Raw genomic sequence first — 21,022 nt, forward strand, 5'->3', positions numbered from 1 at the left:
GTTGAGAAATGCCCTGTGTGTAAGTTGTTATAAATTGAATATTTCATGACGAAAAACAGAAGATGGTATTACGGCTTACGATAACAAACGCGTATATTTGCGGTAAGCAAAGAAAACACGAATTTGGGTGTATGAAAGTCAAGGCTTTGCACGGATTAAAGTGAAATCAAGATGCGTTTCTCCGGGGCGGAGGTTTGTGTGAGGTGTACACAATATTACACGTTTTCGGCAAAAGATTTCTGCTCGCATTTCAAGTCGATCACTCATCGCGAAATTCCTCGTGCAAATCGGCTCAGGCTCGCACGACCCACTAATAGATGGCTTGTGCCGCATTAAGCCCGAATCTACAGCAAGCAGAGCGGTGAAATAAAGCGCACCATTTACAAGCTGTAGGATGAGCGGAGGTTAATTGACCGACAGGCGATAATCCCTCATGCGCTTAATTAAAGTACAACACAACCATTTCAATAAGTCTGTAATTCGTAAAGCAAGGTAAACATCGCTTCATGTAATGACAAGGCAATATATTCTTTTGTTTCACGCGTTGGCTTAATAAAAATTTATAAAATGCATAGTTGGACCTTAAAATAAGAGGTACGCTTGCTGCGGTCATTTAATTTCGTAAAACATTAAGTGCTGCTTCTTACAGCCATGGGTGGTGGGTCGCCAACACAATTGACGCTGTTGGTCAAAAAATCGTCGCTGATTACGTTCCGGTAGGTCGCGCATCGGCACGTGACATGGTTTCTGTTACGCGGCGATGCGTGTCGACTTCCTGGCACTGGACTTGAGTTTCGGACTGTCCCCGAGTCACGTGATGACTCGTTCGTCATCGAAGCGCAGTCGGACATACCGCATACAACACATTCCGACTTCGCCTTAATACAACCTACCTGGGAAAAAACAAAATGCTTCCAGTTGAATGCAATCAATTTACACTGATGTTCAGATATAGTTAGTTTACAAATGTCTGGGCAGATTTTAAAGGTATTTAATACGCGTTAATTAAAGCGACAGAATCAGTGTACACCATAATTCTAGTAATAACAATGCGGTTTCAAAGGTGCCACTTATAAACTGCATTAACCCTGTGTGCTCGCGCACAGATTTTCAATCTTTCCCACGCGACAATAAACTTAAAATCGCCTCAAGCGTTACGAGTATTATTATGACTGGTATTAACGCCATTTCAGCTGTTTCAGGTGTAAGTAGGCTGTTTTACGACACGAATTTGAACATTGTACATATTATCCTGTTCTACAACTGGTTTAGTTTGTGATAACCGTTAGTATTTCACTCATTAAGTCACTGTAACACAAACACACATTTGTGAAAAATCAACGAAAAGTTTGTTAATACGAAAACTAAAATTGCAACTTTAGATACACACACACAATTATGGATTAGTAAAATCAATTAGAAATACTAATTTTGGCAATGGGTAAAACACAACAGCATTTTCAAACCGCCACAATTCGAGTGAACGCTCAAAATAACTAAAGGAAACCATTGCATATTTTACAACTTACTCAAAAGGTGCGTTGGTTTGGAAATTGTAAATCATATGCTGTTGGTTAGAACACAAAACAAAATCGGTTACAAAGCCACAGCGATTAGATGAAAAAAATCCACAGCAGTTTAATTTGCCCTGTCGACATAAAGGACAATAGTACGGTGGGGAAAGATGGGACACCTGTTAATTATATTATTTCGCCCCATTTAATGGTAAAAAAAGAAATATAAAACTGCATCCTCACAACTTCCATATTAATATTAATTGTTTTAAACACAATCGGGATATTTGGACATTATGTGCTAAAGGCTGTGCCCTCTTTTCCCACCCTACTATATAACAAAAAACTACCTTCACAAAGGCTGGAATTACTAAAAACATTTTTTGTTAATATGCCAACTGGCTGCACTGTTTCAATGTTAAACATTTGATTTATAGAGATGTTGATTGGTAATCATAATATTTGATAAAATATAAACATGTAAGTATTAGTAGGTAAACATGCAACACACAGCAAACGATAAATCAAATTGAAAGAAAGTAGATAAAAGTGAAAAGGTAAGCGCAAGTATATGTGGGTTCATGATTGAGGTGACATGCTCACGAGTGTTTAGTCGATCAAACCAAGTGCAGAATCAACACACAGCAAACAACTCAATCAATACATGGTTGTTTGTCTTTCCCCGCGATACCCGCCCACTGTAAGCTTCGTTGGAGGATGATAAGCAACGTGCTTACTTGGCAACCATTTATCTGGTTTGGGAAACCGAGCTGGGGCAGGTTATGGATAGAAAGGAGTCGCTTTTGTGCTTCAGGCAGCGGTTATGCCTGTGCTTTAGCGAGTAAAGCTTTAGAACCGGTAATGGGTTATGGGCTGCGGCACGCGCTTTATCGCCTTTGTTACGCGGGGTTAAATTGGTCGTTTGTTTCCTGGCACTCTCGCCGGTAACTGAGCGCATGGTCGATTTTCTGCGACGGGAACGCAGCTGCTGCTTTGAGAATGGACAGCAGTTTGATGAGTAACTGTTCCGCAGTCGACCCGGCTTACGAATCAGCGCGGGTTTGGGGTCAGGACTGCTGAACATGCATAGCGAGCCAAGAGGGTTTGGCTGAGGCTCTTCAGACAGGATTACAGGGGTCAATTGTTCGGACGCGTGCGCCTCAAGGCAGGTATCAAGGAATTCTGCGGCCGCTTCGCCGTCGTTAGGATAATAACAAGCGACCGAGAACCCCGTTTCGCTCTGTTGTTTTTCTAACCACTCGCATATACCTGACACGTGCTGGCGACGCGAACCTCCGAGACGAAATTCTTGTGGTGGTGGGTAGTTGGGACCACGTCGTCCCTGCTGCTGCGCCAAGTATTGCTCCGCTTGCGCATGGAAGAACTTCTGAAAAGGAAGACCCAGACCCAAGTTTTGCGGAGTGACGGCCACTACTCCTGTGGGTGGGGTAGGGTGGGTGTATGTACCACCTCCTGGAGCGATTTCTCCAGCTGGTATTGACGAAGGAAAGGTCTTAGGAACCACTGCTTGTGGCGGAGGAAACGGGATATGGTTGAATTTTCCCGGGAGGCAACCTCGGTTGGCTGCGGCGATCATGCTGGAGTATGCCGAGCCAAGATGCATAATGCCCATGGATGAAGCCGCCTTCGCTTGCGATGAACTTACGAAGTGAGTGTTCCCGTTACCTGGAGCAGCGTGCTGGGCGTCGGGGCCGGTCGGCAGCTTGATGCTGTAGGCTGGTTGTTTGCAACCATACGAAGGCACGCGCGGTACAGAAGCCTGTGAAGCGGTGGACGCTGTACCGCTGGAACCGATGCTAGTATTGCTTGGGGAGCACTTCGGTAAGTTAAAGGCGTTCGGCTTCGTCGGGATATTGTGCGCCTCGTTGTTCAACCGCTTCAGTGTGCTTTGCATTTTAATCTTCACCGGACTTCGGGAGCGATCAGTTGTCACGCGACCGGAATGGTTATTGTGTTCGTTGTGGTCGGAGTTGGTTTGCGTCGTGTTACGAGCTTGGTTGGTGGTACGAACTGTAACACGTGACGGACGAGCTGCTGCGTACACACCGGCGGTTCGTTTGGGCACTCTACTGCCACCTATTGGCGGAGTCTCAGATTCACTGGTGTTGTTGTTGGGTTGATTATTGGTTAGGTTTGTGTTGTTGTTGTTGAATGAACGACGGACAGGAACGGTTGGTTTTCTTATGATGACGCCTTCCACCTGTGCAGCGGTTGTATTAAGTTTGGTTAATTTTAAAATGAAGTAGCTTTTCGATAGTCACACTTACAGGACTGTGTGGGTAAGATGGGATACTGTTACCACATAACTTTAATGTTTCTGATTTTGAACAATGAACAAAGATCCTTATTTAGAGTGATGTGACTACAGTTAAATAATTCCGTAAATGTTCTTTGTATACTACCAAATGAGATGAGAAAAGAGAATAAAAATGTCTCATCTTACCCCAAACTACTATACGTAGTCTTCAGTTTTTGAACACTATTGTAGGTAATCTATCGTAAAAAGATTTTGTCTTCATATAAAACACATCAAAAATACAAATAGAATCTTATATAGCAATTACATTAAAACAACAGTAATATATCTTACATTCAATGCTTTCCCAACATACAGCGGAACATCCACAACTGGTTGTTTGTATATCAGCTCGAATAATCCGATATCACAATTCCGATCTCTCTTACGATCCAAAATCACTGAAAAATATAATTTAAATTAAAACTTTAATTGGGGTTGTGTGTAGAACTAATAGTATGTACATTTTTTTGTTTTTTAACTATCTCTTATCTGCCCTCTAAGACCATTTGAATACTTCTGTACACATCCAAGTAGCATATTTGAGGACACAACATTTGTTCTAATGTGTTTGGTGCAGGCACACTAAGGCAACCCTGCATGCGGCGAAGGTAGTAATCCCCCAATTCTCACGCGCTGCCTTTGTTTTTATTAATAAAATAAATTTGTCTAAGACACATTTGTGCCTAACAAGAGAAAAAATACTCCTGGAGCAGTCCTACTTTATAAAACTGTTGTTTATTGTCATAAACCAATACACAATCTTGTCCCTGGCCGAACCCCACTGTAGTTTGTATTGTTAATATTCATATAAGACATAAGTAAATTCACCTTTCATTGTATCTTCTTGCACTGCTGCACATAAGCGACTTGTGACGGCAGTGGATCTGGACATCGTGGGACTTGAGTTCACTTCAATTAACCATGGGTTGTAATTCTCATCTAACATGAAATCAGCACCATACAACTCAAATGAACCTTTTCTGTACAAGATCATTACAAAGTTATAGAAAATCCAAATCATACAAGCGGATGCATATATACTGGTGTAGTTTACCCTGATAAAAGCTGATAGTATGTTTTATATTAAACTGCTAGAAACAGCGGATACAATCCTGTCTGGATAAGTATTTTAATAGATTGTTCTAATACAACACAGCAGCAGCTAAGTATCAATATAGTCTACTATAGTCTTGTAATAAATTCAGCGAATCTGACCCTGATCTGATGTTCATATAGTTAAACGATTCTTGTATAGTAAAGTACAGTAATGATCTGGTGCTACGAAAACATAACCAACAAAAATTAAGTTCAACCACAAGTAGAACTAGAGAAATATATTTCATTATATTTGAAAAAGAGACTGACGATGCCATTTTTGATTTTTTGTTGGTTACGTTTACGTAGCACCAGATCATAGTCTTGTGTTAAATCAATCAAAAGCAATATTACGAGCAGCTCTTCCATGAATTTAACTTGGTAGTTAGAAAATTCTGCAACCAAGTGTAGTGAAGTCCATTTAATAAAAGAAACTATATAAACGTTTTATATTGGTTACCTGTACTCCACTACATCTTGTGCAGTCAGACAGATATGAATAATTGCTTTCTTCATCCCAGGAAATACAAGGTCGTCCCATAATGTATGGCAGTCTCTGGATCTGAAATAGAAATAGATTACTAGTTAGTAGTACAAAAAGGAGATTAATAAAAGACATTTGATCATTGTACTGTGGGGAAAGATGGAATATGGTTTGCAAATCAAAATAATTCTATATGATTGTATTTTTAAGAATTAACAATGCTAAAAGTTATGAGGCTACGATTACACATTTTTTTAATGTTCTTTGTTATAGGCCAAGAAAAGAAATCAAATAGGATGAGTAAGTTAAACAAAAGAATGTTCCGTCTTCTCCTGCCCTGTCGTGTTCATAATAAATCACTGATATTGAAGATGGTCAAAACACATTATTTATAACACTTTATATGCCTAATTTGTAACTTAACGCCAAAAAAGTTAACTATTAACTAAAGATAATCCTGTATTGTGATAGTATGTATTAACATTACAGGTTTTACTGTAGACAAAAAGAAAAGTTATGTAAAAAAAATATGCCTCTAGGCCTCTAGCTGTAGCTGAGCAAATATAATGAACCTGAGGTAAGTCTTGAACTCTGTACACGACCACATGTTCTCAACAGGTAGAAGTGGATTGCGGTTGACATCCATATCAACGTTCTTTTGCACCGAGTAATTGCACAAATGAATTGACCTGCATAAAGATGAAGGTTTTTAAAACATAAATATTTATATGTTTTATGCAGTTTTATATGATTAATGCACAAAGATGGTGAGATTGGCAACATTGCAGTAAAATTTCAAAAAAATATATATATATATTTTTTTATACATTTTATCCAGCTGCATTTGTATTAGTGTTGCAAAAATATTGTTAGATCGGTTTGTTCTAGCGGATTGCCAATAAAATCTGATATAGTACTGTACATTTCTGTTTACAGTAAGTAAGGCAAAAACCTGTTACCACATTTAAAAGCTAGGGCAAAACAACACATATAATATTGTTTGAACCTACGGGTCAAGGTTTTTAAGGCTAAACGGGCGTGAGGAGAAACGTAGATAACACTCCTTATAGATCCACACTGTGAGTGGGTTCCAATCACTGACAAGAAACCATTGTCTGATGTCAAACTTAGTGCCATGGATGAGCAGAGGACGTTCGATGTATTTCTGTACAACCCAACGACTATCTTTGATCAAAGTTGCGTCACCAGCCACCAGTTTAAGTATTTCTTCTAATCGGTTAATAACGATGATGCCTGAAGTTTGGATTAACACAGTTAATAGCATGGTCTCAGTTGTACAAAATATTGTTTGTAATCAACCAAAAATAAAGTGAAAGCCTAAAAAAAAACTTTTACAATTAAGTATATTAACATTAAAAGTTGGGCAGTTTTTTTAACATTTCAAATGAAATGTTTTCTAAATACCAAATATTTCATGCCCTATTCACCCAGGCAAATGTACAGCTATAAGGACATCTATCTTAGTGATACACATTACACATTTAACATATAATGGGGTAAATCAATTTTTCCTAACCATTCATGTTTGTTTGACATTCAAAACCTGTGGTGAACTGCTCTATCTATAAAATATCCTGCATTTGTTTTACCTATTTACTTCGAAAAAACAATGCCATGTGAGTTTTACCTCCTGGCCTCCAGAAACATTTGGGAAAACTTTTTGCTATACGTTATCATTGCATGCACATTTTTTCCTATTACATCTTATCTAGTCCTTATTTAATATGACTCGATTCAGGTAATTTATACTGTGTGGGCAGTCACGCTTTTATTTGATTTTTCACTCAAGTAGTTTTTACCCAAGCATGTTTTAACATTTGCTTTGCTGCAAATTGCTTTCTCTTCGCAGTGTTAATTAAATAATCTCCATTATCGTATTCGAAAAAAAAACAAACTAATTTATGTCACATTCCACCCACCTCTTCCTCTTGATTTAGCCCCAGGTTTAATAATCCAAGTATTTTTGACGCCTTCAGTAAAAAACTGTGGATTCCTCTCTTTTAACCTGGCTAGTGTTTGTTCACATTGTTGAAGGTAGGAACAACTGTGGGCGATCACTGCTCCTTCACTGTGGATTGAAACCAATATTTTTAAATGTACATTTGCACTTAATAGTAAGAATAGCAGGAAAACAACCACAGTTGTATAGTAGCTAGTCCTATTTCTAAAACTATATGAATTGAATAAAGGCGACAAAATTGGAACAATATTAAAATATTATACTAAAACAAGAGAACTTGTATTAATATTTTTAAAATATGAGTATATATTACTTAAGTCTTAAAACTACATATAAAACAAAATGGACACTCACTGTACAAGTTTGTAATAATGATGTAATAACTTCTCCCAGTCATCTTCTGATGTATAGAGACTTGCATCATCCATATCTATGTCATCATGGTCCCTCTCTTGCACATAGAGATCACAAACACGAATTGCAAAAAGTAAAACTTCGTTTGGAACAACATGGGAACCATCTAGGGTTGGGGGAAAGGGGTTTATGTTATAGCAAAAGAGATTAAAGCTGTTTACCACAGAAAAAACAGTGATGTTATGTGTAATCAGTCTAGCTACTGAAATCTACCTGGAACACGATTTGTCATGAAAAAGTCTGTCAGTTGTTGCCTCAATGCTACTTCTTTTCTACTTTATATAAGTTAACACTGATTGTCGCATTTTTTAGGTTTCCAAAGCATTTGATTGTCACAAAGTGCATCAGCATATTAATTAAAGATTGTCTGTTTTATTATTCGTAAAGTTTGCAAGTTTAAACTATTACTATAGTTAAACTCAAGTATGCGAACAACAGAAAACCGGGAAATGATGATTTGAAATATGATGAGAGTATAAATTGAACCTGTTGTCGCACAGTTACCGTATAAACATTCATTTTGTGACTTGCAGACGTTAAGCACATAGAAGCAATACAAACAACATATATCTAAAAATTTTATTGACAAAACAAATCTAAAACTGCTTGACAATAACTTACTGGTAGGTGGAAGCTGACCATTTTCAATTTTCTCGGCATCTTTTCCATAAGAGTCATCTACATGTCTACCTACAACCATCTTCAGTATTCCAGATGCCGCTCCCAGTCTAAAGTCATCTGTATCAAGTAAAGAATATATTAGCGAAGCTAAAAAATATTCTAAAGGCTTTGGCAATCTTAGGTGCCTTACAGAAAAAAAAACAGAACCAAAAATTTCTCAAAACTTTTGCTACACAGAAATAAATACCCACAGTGTAGCACAGTGTTTATTTAATCTTTAAGGTATATCTGTACAATAAATAAAACATTCGCTGACCAATAAAATCTAACTTGTCATCCTCGTTACTGAGTCGATAGCATCTTGGAAAGAAAGTATCGGAATGTCCGACAGCAAAACAAGAAAGCATTCGTAGGTTTACACATAGACCAACCTAGTAACACAATGTTTAATGTGTCAACGTTCACTGTTAGATACGAGTACATAAATAACTTGTTATTAAATAAAACATATGAATGAATGTAACATGCTTTATTCTCGCTCAGCAAGAAAACGATAGTTTTTAAAACAGGAGTTTTTCATGCTTCTAGTGCCATTTACCATGTATGTTAATTTGTAGGTGACTATTTTTTTTGGTTTTATGTACAGCTGATAATTTGGAGAACCCATTAGTGACCACTTGGAGCAATTACCATTTAGGATCTTGCCCAAGGTCACATACGTCCACAAAAGTAGCAGCGACGAGCCTTGAATCAATTACCTCTGAGTTAGAGGCAGGGGCACAATACCCACTTTTCTATGGAACTGGACTTAATTTTTAAATGCCAGCTCTTCTGGTGCTTTGTCGTTTAACTGTATTTGATTTAAATTTATAAAACTCATCTGGGATCTCTAAGTCTAACCTTGGTGGTAAAATTTGCTTTAGAAAAATGGTTGACAATTTGATCTTTCTGTAGGAATCTCCAATCCACTGCACCAGTTCTGGTTGTCCATTGAAACATCGAGGTTTCGTTGCGAACCATTCGACCCTGGGTCGAATATTGAAATGTTATTTACTCATTTATATTCCTTGATAGTAATCATACTATTTTTTGAATCTTATGACATAGCACAATTAGTTTAGGTTGAAAATGCTGATGTGCAATTTAGGGTTGATACGTTAAAACTTTTTGTGATTTGATTTAATAATTAATTTCATCCAGATTTTGCATTTCTAAAAGTACTTTAAATTTATAAAATTAATATTTAAAAACTACTTTTGTGCCGTTATACAAAAAAGAAGTTCCTTTTAAAGTTACAAATCCACAAAGAAAACCCCCCACTCACAAAGTAACTGCTTTACAATGGAGTAGACCTACACTGCTTTGTAGGACAAAGGAGTTAAGTTGGAATGGATTGGGGTCAATGAACAAGTGGTGTCAACTTTCTATTATTTAAGACATATTTACCGAAGGTGTGTCTACTCGAATGGGGAATGTCAACTTTTACAAATTTAAGCATAAAAAAACAACTACCACTGTTAAACCTTTGGTAAAACATTTATTTAAAACTTTGGTAAACCATTAAAAAAATAGAAATATCTAGAAAAATCAATAAAAAAGTGGTTTCAATATACAAAAATAGTAGAAATACAATATACCATTATTCCATAACAATCATTCATATCGTTTTCTGCTGCATTTTCTGAGGATTCAAATGGTGGTCTTGGACTTACTCCAATCCCGCTGTCTTTATGGTTGTTAACATCATCTAGATAAAAATCTACTTAGAAATCCTGGATACTATGAGGAAAAAATTTTAATGCGGTTTTATAATTTACTGTAAGATCATTATTTATTAAGACAGACTAAACAATTTTGGTATTAAACAATTTTGGTATTTTTGATATCTTAAGTTTAAAAACTTTTTTACATCCAATGCATGGGGAAATTCCACTATCTTTTTGATTGTTAACATTATCAAGATATAAACATGAATAAAAAGAATTACCTTGAAATCCTGGATATTTTACAGACTAAATTTTATTGATGGTTTATGAATGACAAAAGTTTTCTTAGGCAGTACAAAAAAATGATAAAAAATGTGTAAAACATTTGAATATCTTGTGCCACAAAAATATTTTATATTATTTGTTTTGTGTTTTTTATTGTGACAAGTTGTATTACCGTCATCATCATCGTCATCAATATCATCTGCATCAGAGGAATCACCGCTTGGTTTGTTTGTCCTCGCTCGTACCGGAAGTTTAAACTCCTTCTCCACCCATCCCCGATCCCTTAATGCTCGTCGAATGAGTGGATAGGGACCATGGATACTAAACACTTTCTTAGACTGTGGAGAAATGACAGCAATAATTATTCATTCCTACTTAAAATACATATATAAAAATACATTTATGCTAAATTTGTGAATATGGTGTGAAATCTTGGTGGCAATATTATTTTATAATTAGTTAATAAACTAGATACTTTTATAATAACACATGCGTAAGGTTCACTCCTTGCAATATCTTATATTTATTTATTTTTTTAAAATACCAAAAATAAAAGCATCAAAATTAAAATTAGGTCTTCATACCTTAATGGCTTTCTCAGCTATTAGTTTGGCCTTCTGTAGCCGATCAAAGTTGGCGTATGGATCGTTTGCGTTTTTCTTTTTCACGTTGTTGCTCACACACGAAAGGGGAAGAGTTTGGGAAGGATAATATGTCTTTGATCTTGGAGGAAGACCAAGGGGAGAGGAGGAAGGTGGGACCGGGGAGTGAGGAGAGGATTCTGTGGTAAAGAACATTTTATGTAATTAAAAAAATCCAACAAGCGGAAAACTTAAGCAATTGAACTAATTTCCATAGGAACAAATACATTGGTCAGGCAGTAGTAAACTTATGTGTCTGTTTTTTTTGTATTTTAGTGCTCAAGTGCAATCTATTTTCCTACATACATTTTAATAGTTACAAACGTAAAATTAAAAGATTAAATCATGAAATTTCTCACCCATATCTTCACTATTGACGGTGCTTCGTTTTTTTAACTGATTTCTGGGAAGGCGATGTCTCTTCTTTAGAAGATTTGAACCACCTAAACAAGAAATTCTCATATGTAATTACGTTTCGATAAGTACTACCCTTAAAGAGTGTGTGTTGTGTTATAATCAAAGTTTGAAGTAAGATTAGTGGCTACTGATTAATTTATTGGGAGCAAGAGGTGGGCAATCTGAAAAGAGCATGGTAGCCTACATATGCAGTTTTATTGCATTTAGTCAAATGTATGATAAAGACTAATTTTACCAATATTTGTTGCAATATTCAAAACATAAAACAGATTTAACATTTTCACACCTGTTGAAGGGCGTTCATAACTCTTCGTAAGACTTGTGGAAATCTAAAAATATATTGATCACTTATATTATATACATAATACAGTAATACACGCACCACTTAAAGTGCCATCACATAAATCACATTACCTTTGGACGTTTTGACTCCAACTGATTCTGATTATAAGGTGAGTTATGTAGATTCTGGTTTTCTTCATACTAAAACACAGTACGATTTAATATATTTATTTACTAGCCAGGTACAAGTCGGAAATGACCTTTACATTACTGCACCTATATATAAAGCTATTTATTTTAAAAGCAGTCTTAACAAACAATTTCTTTTGTTGTTTTTTTTATTGTATTTGTCAATGCTATTTATTTGTACGTGCCACTTATTTCTAAACCCACCATTTTTTTTTGTCGTTCCATATGTCTTTGTTGTCGAGCCAGGAAGTTCATACCAAGATTTTCCACCATTTTTGAGCTTGCTGTGCTAACTCTGGGATGAAATGTAAACTCAGATCCAATCTCAGGAATAGGTTCACGTGGACTTGATTTTGTCTAAAAAATTTAAAGAGTTTTGTTGGGATTTTAATAAAAGTGTACATCATTAGGTGTATGCTACATAAAGCGGACAATGCATGCACATAGAGACAGTACTGCACCACCAAACAAAGTTATTTAAGAGCATACCATACTTTTCTTCTATCAACTGCCAATACAAAAGTTGACATATAAGAACTGACCTGTTGCATTTCCTCAGCTTGTTGCTTGGGCAGATTCTCAATTTGAACTTCACTTATTAGTGAACGTGAAGCTTGCATCTCCGGTGTACAGAGAAGAGCTTCAGGCATTCTTCTTACTTTATGTACCAGTACAGCTTTAAGATTAAGTGATCAGCTGCTTATACCAAGCAGGCAACTAGCTGTGGCATGCCTGTCTCTCACCAGCCTAAACTAATTACCTAGACTGCCAGCCAAGCCTACGAGATTAAATCAATATTTACAAAAAATGTAGCCAAGCACTCAAGCCTGGGTTAGCAACTCACTTAATGACCGGCTCATCTAAACCTCAACCACAGCACGCAGGATGCCACTTAAGCTAAGCTGATAACACAGATTAAGGCAATGGTGCATGGTGACAGAATAAGAAGGTGAGAGATAGCCCATTACTTTCTATTGTAAAAGTCAAGAGGCCTCCTAAAATTAAAGGGAAAGCGCCACACATAAGGTGCTTGAAGTACTTGTAGCAGCCACAGGGATCAGCTTTCTACTTTCTGCCGTAACCAGGGACGCTTCTCTACACTCTATTGTCCACAACAGCCACCCATACTAACTGTACTTACTACGCTTTGTGGATCTGGCTGCTTTTTCATTTCTAACTTTCACTCTGTTCCTGCATTGCTCCATATAGTATATCTTTATTTGAACTGTCAGTCACTTCATTTTCAAAGTAACTCCTTGCTTTTTAAGCTTTTCCTTTTATTTCCTATCATTTAAACTGGGTCTTGAAAAGGTTAAAAGCCCAACCAGGAACAACACTAGCCATTGTTTCCTAACAAACAAGACAAAGGCCTATGTAACAAAGGGGTGTCTGGTTTGAATGAAATGATCAAACATTTGATATTTTCAAACACAACACAGTCCTGTTCAATTGAAAATAACTCATGTGTGAAATAACTTAAGAATTGTACATTTCATCTGGAGTTTAATCTTTAAATTCGGGCTATCTTGTTACACATAATCAAAGCAATCCACCAGCTAACTTTACAACTTATTCAATCAAAGAAATAAGAATTCCTTATTTAAAAGACTTTTAATAGCCTATATACCCTGTACGATTATTTTTTGTAAGTTTTAAAAGGAAATTTAGCATTAGTTTGCTTGTAATGCAGAATATTTGACACTTATTTAATAATATGCTATTTCTAGATGTAGTTGTTTAAATGCATTTTGCATCAATTTTATGAATATTCTACTTACAACTTTTTAGGAATTGTCATCTCATGTGTATTTAATCAATTGATACAAATGGCTTCTAACTAAGTTCATTTAAAACTAAATTGCACTAAAAATAAAACAATAAATGTCTTGATTTTATGTAATTGTTCATTCTTTTGTATTTCACCAGTTGAAAAATATTAAGCAGACACAATTACGTACAAGTGTCCTAGTGCTCATGATGGTAAATTTAAATCCGTGTTGAAATCGTATTCTTCTGCTTCCATTGAATTTGAATTTAAATTAAAATTCATGGCAGAGAGCAGTGAGTCTCCAAGCTTATCTGAGATTTTGTCTGAAAAAAATTTGGGTTAAGAAAATATTATATATATATATTTAATATTTAAGAGTTGAAACTTAAAAACTGTTTATTTCTTGGGGAATACATCAATAATATGAAACAAAGTACCATTGCATAATGCATATAGCAAGGCCTAAAAGTAAATGTGTGGAACTTAAAAGCTTCAGTAACTAGAAAAAACAAACAAGATAAAAACGTAAAAATTTTGGTAAATGTTTTTTATTAAAAAAATCTGGAACCTATTTATAGGTTTAAAATTAAAACAAATAAATCAGAAAAAACATTATAATTCGTATTAAATTTTTTGTTAAATTTATCTCTTTACTACCTGCACGTTTTCTCTTCTTTTTATTATTTTTCATAATTTCCTTGAGTTTTTTATTAGCTTGAATATTACTTCCTTCAGTTACAATATCTTCAATGTTTTCTTTAACAGAGGGAACTTTCTTTTCAGCTTTTTTTGTCTTTTTCTTTTTTGAATCAACCTTGACAGTGATTTCACCCAACTGTAACAACACAAATTAATAACGTAAAAACTCACCAAAATTTAGCACTAACTTTTAAAACCTAACTTTAAAAACTAACAAGTAAAGTCTAAAAGTAAGTTGAGTAGGTAAATAACTTAAAGTGTATTTTAATGTTTCGAAGCTGCAATAAAACACTGGTTAATCATAACTCAGTTAACAAAAGGTGCACGGGTAGTGCTAAAGTTACTTTTCTATTCCACTAAAAATATAATGTTTTAGCTGCAGTTCAGCAAATATAAATACTTACTTCAAAATTTGTTGGTTTGTCCATTTCCATGTCCTCCCATTCTTCCCCATTATCATCACCACCGTCAACATCTTCAATCTCTTCATCTTCTTCTTTGTCTTCTGTTTCCATAGAAGCAGTGGTGACACCTGTGGTGAGGAAGAACATTTTTAAATTCTATTCTGAACTTTGGGTCAAAATATTAAAATGTTATAAAACGTTTTTTGAAAATAGTCCATTGTTTTCATATACCACACAAGCATTAATGTAGTTCTACTCAACGTCAAAATCAATTTTGTCTGCTTTTATAACTGAAGAAGAAGGGTAACCATAGCTAGATAACTATGTATTTAAATATCTTAAATAAAAACAAAGGATTTTTCATTCAATACATAACCAACCCGATGATTGATATAAAATGGAATGCGATGATGAAGGAGCAGCAACTTCATTCAAAGCTCGGAGATTATCTTCTTCTAAAGCACTCTACAAAACAAAAAAGTAAGTAAAAAAACAGGTACAAGAATTTTTTGGTGTATGAGTTAGGGGAAAGCAAGTGTAAGCAAACAAAACATACTAGTGGTATTAAGCTATGTACTAAATATCTTTTTCTATGAAGTACCCACTGACAATAGTTTAAAAACAGACAAGTGTACACTTAGATGGTTAGATACCACTATCAATACTATACATATATTCTTAGAAGCAAAAACTACATTACTAGTGATTTAGGCTTTAACATAACCTACCCAGTCAAATTCGTCGGCCATTTTGTTGACAATCTTCGCTTCAACTTGTGCGGCAGCATTTTCTTGTAGTGGAGGGTGGGTGTAGTAGGATATTCTGCCACTGTAAGATTAAGTACTTTAATTTAACTTTTAACTGCAATGAATAATTCTGGTCCATTGGCGTGACCTGCTATAGTACCTCACCCATTTATAATACAATAGTATGTATATTATAAATCTAAAAACTAATTTTTATTATTTTTAAATTAGGATAATTGATGAATATAATGTTTGCAGTTCAAGATTTAGGAAAAATTATTTGTTAAACATTTTCAAAATCTTTAATTTATAAAACGTTAAGAATCATATTTAACCTATTTTAAAAAATAATTCCTAAAATATGACAAAGGGTAATTTCATTTTGATTTTTTCCACAAATAACTATTTAGGTAGTGTTACTTATTAAGTTATTTGTAATTTGTAACCAAATCGGAATTTTAACAAATTCAAACCTGTTCCAATCGTGTAAAACACTTTTTGCTGCGAAATCCACATTTGGCACACCTCCCTTTAACAACTTGCCCTGTTTCTTTGCAAGCAACTGCAGGAATTCCATCTCATCCTTGTAATCAGTGATGTTGTACCTCATCATCATCTGGAAGAATTGAATATATGATATGATAAACCACATTTAATCATGTTTTATAGCTCAGCTAAAGCAGTGGGTTTAGTTTAAATGTTAGTTCTTCTCTTAGTTATAAACCTAATACCACACCTTTCTTCTATAGCTTGAAATTAATACAAAGTAATTTATTAGATTTATTTTATGATATATATAATTCATAGGAAAACACAAGCTTATTAAAACTGCATTCTGCTTCTGATCTGCATATATATTATATATAAAACAGTCCACGAACCCTATATTGTACATAACAGAAATTTATGAAAAAGTAATTTCTACTTAAAATATAATATTTCAATATCCTGACCTGGTTTTTGTTGCATCGTTTCAAAATAGCAGCCACGGGAGTTACGGGATCATCAATTGATTCTATCTGAAATCCAAAACAAAATAAATATGTAGTAGGGTGGGGGAAGGGGTGAAACCTTTAGCGCACATAATATCCAAATTTCCTGATTGCGTTTTAAACAATTAACAACGGTCTATGGAAGTCAAGAGACAAGAGGATTCGTTTTTATAATTCTTTGAATGTTCTTTGTTTACTACCAAATGGTGCCAAAAAATAGAATGAAAAGGTGTCCCATCTTTTCCCACCCTACTATATTTTAATTTTTTTAGAGCATTTACATATTACGCTCAATAAAAAAAATAAACAAACAAAGTTTATTTAACGAAAACAAAAATTAAAATCATTTTTAACTTACACAATCATTTTAATTATACATGGATAGAAAAATAAATGACTACAAAGAATCAAATAATAAATAATAAAATTAGGAAAAAAAAATCTTTTTTTATACCTTGACACAATTCCTGAGTATAACTGCAGCATCACTGGTTCCAGTTACCATGACGATACCAGGACAATCAAGGATGTTTATGTTTTTGTTCAAAGAAACCTCTTGCATTGACCTATTTAAAAGTAATAAATACATCAAAAGTCAGAGAATGTGTATGGAAATTTCTGTGTAGAATTCTTTAACACAGGGGTAGGCACCCTTTATTACAGTAGGCCAGGTTTAAGTTACTAGGTGAACCCGCGGACCGTACGTTTCATTTAACATAGATATGCATGGACAAATAATAGTTTCTTTTTGTCTTTTATCTTATAACATCAAAAAGGGATTATCTTCTTGCATAAAAAATTTGGACGCATAAATTTTTGCTATTTACAGAAGACTGCTATATAAATTTATTGTCACACCAAATAAATTGCAAAACAAATTTTAAATAAAATTCTATTCTAAGACTGTGGTATCAACTTAAAAGTACACATACTTGGTAACACCAGGCACTGCACCAACATTACATGCCCTTGCTCTCTTCAAGCTGTTGATAACACTGCTCTTGCCAACGTTGGGAAAACCTAAAAAGGAGGAACTTTTTTTACTCGAATTTTAGTTTTTAGTTTTCACATGATAGCTTATTAATGTAAAACAGAATTACTACTTATAATACAAACGGATTTACCTTAAATTATAGGTCATGGTTCCAACTTTTCATTTAAGCATTGAATACTAAAATAGCTCATATATAACGAAACTTTTTTTTAAACCTTTTCTATAAATTCCTATTTATTAATACCCAAACTTCACTTTGGTAATATAAAAGTAAACCGCTAGCTGCAAAAAGGTAACATTAGGCTATTTCCTTTTAATATAGCGAAACCACTTGGTAGCTTACCAACAACTCCAACTCTAATGGAAGTTTCAACTTCGTTATGTCGACAATAATTCGATAAAAGTTTCAACAAACTGTCGGCTCCCACACATTGACTCGTGGTTGATAAAAGTTGGGAGTTCATTGTCTTCAGTGGAACTTTGCATTGTGTCTGTGTGGGATACAATGAATGTCTTTGGTGTACATTGTACATATATAAATGCTTGAATAGAGAAATGGCATAGGCACCTATTCTATTCTATGTGGGTGAGGTCCCACAGTGTGACAGGCCATGGGCCCTAGGATCTGGGCCAGGATTGGTACATAACCCTAAAAGAGGCCTCTAACATGGGTATGCTGCTATGCATGCGTGTCCAGGAACTGATTAAAATAACCATGTGGATAATCTGGATACACATGGTAACAGGTTAACTGGTAATATTGCATCAAACTAAGGTGGTAAATAGTATATGGGGAAACTAAAGGAGCCTCATATTGAATGAAAGGTTTATTCATACGGTGCAGAAAATGTCTTGGTTGGGCTTTCCACTCCTACCAATTAGGGGCTATGTTACAAAATATAATAAGATTTCAATGCACATATGTAACAGACATACATACGGTATGTTTGTATTGTGACATACCAGGTTAATATTCTGTGCTTGCGTTGAAGCTTTAAACGCGACAGTAGGAAACTGACTTCGAAGATATTTCAACCAAGCTTCAACATTCTCCTTTGGAACCAAATCTATAAAACAAGAGACGTAATTAAATCGAAGTTAAACAAAACATAAAATGGCTAAACATCCAATCTTTATAATGCAGAAAGACATAGAAACAGTGAACAAATACAGAATTTGATACTAATAGGAATAATGTGTCTAATGACCAAAATGAGTTTTGTTTTCAATTATCTTGCGTTTGTGACATCACAGTCAACACCATTTAGGATATTAAGTCATAGCATTTTATCATTGCTGCTTAATGCTGTTTTCCTCAAAATAAATATTATTTAGAGAACCAAGCACTTGTAGGCGTAAAAAATCATGTCTGCACATTAAACTATTAAAAATAATTTTCTATACCAATCAAATAAACACATGGAAACGCACCTATCTTGTTAAGAAGTAAAACAATTCGTTTGTTTGGTCCGGACTCCAATATAGTTTTCTCCACTTCCAAACATCTACATCCAAGAGGATCTCTCGCATCCAGGACTTCTATCACAACATCTGAACTCTCAACAACCTGTCAAGGAATAGTTGGAAAAATAGAACATTGAAAATATATAAATATAAATACATGTACCTATTAAATTTTATTAAAAAGAGTAATTTATTGTTGTGCCAAGATCACCTTTTTAAATTCTTTATAATATGCTTTTCTGGATGTTTCGTTCGTCTTTGTTGAAGCAGATTCCTTCATCTTGTTTAAAGTTATTGACTGCGGATCAAGAAAAGTTAAAAGACTCATTCAATATAAAAAAATTAAAGGAATTTTTTTCATTGCCTTTTTGGTTATTACTATAATCTAATGCATCATAAGTGCCGAACCAAGCCTACCCGCTAACCCTGGATTGTTTGCACTGCGTTTACCAGAAAACATAACCATTTAACCAATAACCAATAATATGTATGGTTTACACAATGCACATATACAAAATGCCAACAAACTAACATTTACCTTTTGTTCAAATTCTTTTTGACGCTGAAGTGCATCTTTCTGTAAACCTTCCAAACTACGACGTTTATTCACCTCGTTTAACCTTCTTTCTTTTTGTCGTTTTTTCTCTTCTTCTTCCTAAAAGTTTTAATGAATAAACATAATAATAGGAGGTGGTTGAAATAACATAGGTTGGTAGTTTTTATTTATCATGACATTTTTGCAGATTCGTTAATTTAGTCAAAAAGTTTTTGTCTGAAGATTAGAACTGTAGTGAAGATTGCTGTTTCAAGTATTTGTGATAATGTTTTAATCAACTAAAAATGGCAACATAATAATTATCGATACCAGCAGATTAAATATAAAATGATGATGAACGAAAAGCTATAAGGTCCAGTCAGGGTTTTGTGTTATACTAATTTGGTGTGCCTTATATTATTTTTATATCACATAAACATATACTCATCTCATTCATATTTTTTTTCATGGTCACTACTCACTAGTCACCAGCTATAATACTCAAATCATAATTTGAATTAGTGACCACTGGGTTGGACCAATTGCCTTTAAGTGTCTTGGCACAAGGACAGATAAGGAACAAGGACACATACACCTACAATAATAGCAGCGGCAACGGCGAGCTTCAAACCCATTTCTCTACTCCTGGGTTAGAGACAGATACGCTCACCACTTTGCCACAACTTTTAGACATATTTATACCAAGCAAGAAAGAAATCTTCTTTTATGTTAGTGGAAATATTCAAACTTACTCTTTCTTTCCTCTGTTGTGCTTCCCTCAATATTTTTTCTTTAAAGGGAGCAGCGTTTGGAACTCCTGGATCTTTCTTTGATTTCTTATATTTCCCCGGATTTTTCTTGGCATCTCGCTTCACCTTTTTGTTGTGCGCTCTCACCTAGTCGAAAAAATATGGAAAAAATAACCCATTGTATAATGTTGAATGATTCTATAACTTAATGTTGCACTTTAAATACAAAGTAACTTACATTCTTTTCTATTCTGTATTTCTTGCTACAGGACAACCTTTTGCTTGCTTTCCCCAATCCTGTCAGGAAATTAAAGTAAAAAATAAATTTATAAACACAAACTTGCTCATTTTTATACACATACGCATTATAAACGTTTCATGCATTAATTTATTACATTTTAAAGTATTTACATAGAAAGCAAGATACTTACTCTGTCGTTTCATTATTCTAATCTAATATACCGACTGTATACTAAATCACAGAGAAATATCAAAACCTACGAAAGCCACAAATATGAATCAACACTGTTAACTCGCACGTGGGAATTTTTTCCAATGGTCACTTTTTGTGCAACTTTTTAACACTTGTTTTTCTTACCCCGTCTCTCATAAATGCTTTTTTTTCTTTTTATAAAAGAGAGGCCGTGGCGGGGTAAGATGGGACGTGTTTTAATTCTTCTTTCTAGTGCCATTTGGTTGCAACAAGCACGGCCTACTAAAGA

General features: G+C 34.7%; 2 protein-coding genes across 4 annotated transcripts; both read right to left on the minus strand.

Annotated features, from left to right (window-relative positions):
• Nucleotides 1–83: 83 nt before the first annotated feature.
• Nucleotides 84–13,562, minus strand: LOC149742935 (tubulin tyrosine ligase 3-like). Of its 3 annotated transcripts, none has more exons than XM_089877562.1 (20): nt 12,492–13,561; nt 12,154–12,306; nt 11,893–11,961; nt 11,765–11,807; nt 11,421–11,504; nt 11,005–11,201; nt 10,593–10,758; nt 10,067–10,176; nt 9,330–9,455; nt 8,746–8,860; nt 8,430–8,546; nt 7,749–7,914; nt 7,354–7,502; nt 6,424–6,667; nt 5,986–6,102; nt 5,390–5,491; nt 4,663–4,814; nt 4,126–4,232; nt 2,784–3,735; nt 84–889 (listed from the first exon to the last, which is right to left on the minus strand). In XM_089877562.1, exons 1-20 carry the CDS (start codon nt 12,597–12,599, stop codon nt 630–632), a joined length of 3,537 nt encoding a protein of 1,178 aa, XP_089733688.1. In that variant the 5' UTR covers nt 12,600–13,561; the 3' UTR covers nt 84–629. The 3 variants fall into 3 exon arrangements, with proteins under 3 accessions (XP_089733688.1, XP_089733697.1, XP_089733677.1); XM_089877571.1 differs by having other exon boundaries at nt 84–893; nt 12,492–13,560; XM_089877551.1 differs by lacking the exon at nt 84–889 and having other exon boundaries at nt 1,327–3,735; nt 12,492–13,562.
• Nucleotides 13,563–13,839: 277 nt separating this feature from the next.
• LOC149742936 (guanine nucleotide-binding protein-like 3 homolog) lies at nt 13,840–20,890 on the minus strand. Its single transcript, XM_089877615.1, has 17 exons — nt 20,732–20,890; nt 20,539–20,597; nt 20,304–20,447; nt 19,555–19,671; nt 19,228–19,314; nt 18,984–19,119; nt 18,516–18,619; nt 17,896–18,043; nt 17,491–17,578; nt 17,013–17,124; nt 16,520–16,585; nt 16,040–16,182; nt 15,549–15,648; nt 15,201–15,285; nt 14,821–14,948; nt 14,375–14,552; nt 13,840–14,040 (listed from the first exon to the last, which is right to left on the minus strand). Exons 1-17 carry the CDS (start codon nt 20,742–20,744, stop codon nt 13,922–13,924), a joined length of 1,827 nt encoding a protein of 608 aa, XP_089733741.1. The 5' UTR covers nt 20,745–20,890; the 3' UTR covers nt 13,840–13,921.
• Nucleotides 20,891–21,022: the final 132 nt, after the last annotated feature.

This window comes from Ciona robusta, chromosome 1, assembly GCF_009617815.1.
Source record: "Ciona robusta chromosome 1, ASM961781v2".
NCBI lineage: Eukaryota > Metazoa > Chordata > Ascidiacea > Phlebobranchia > Cionidae > Ciona > Ciona robusta.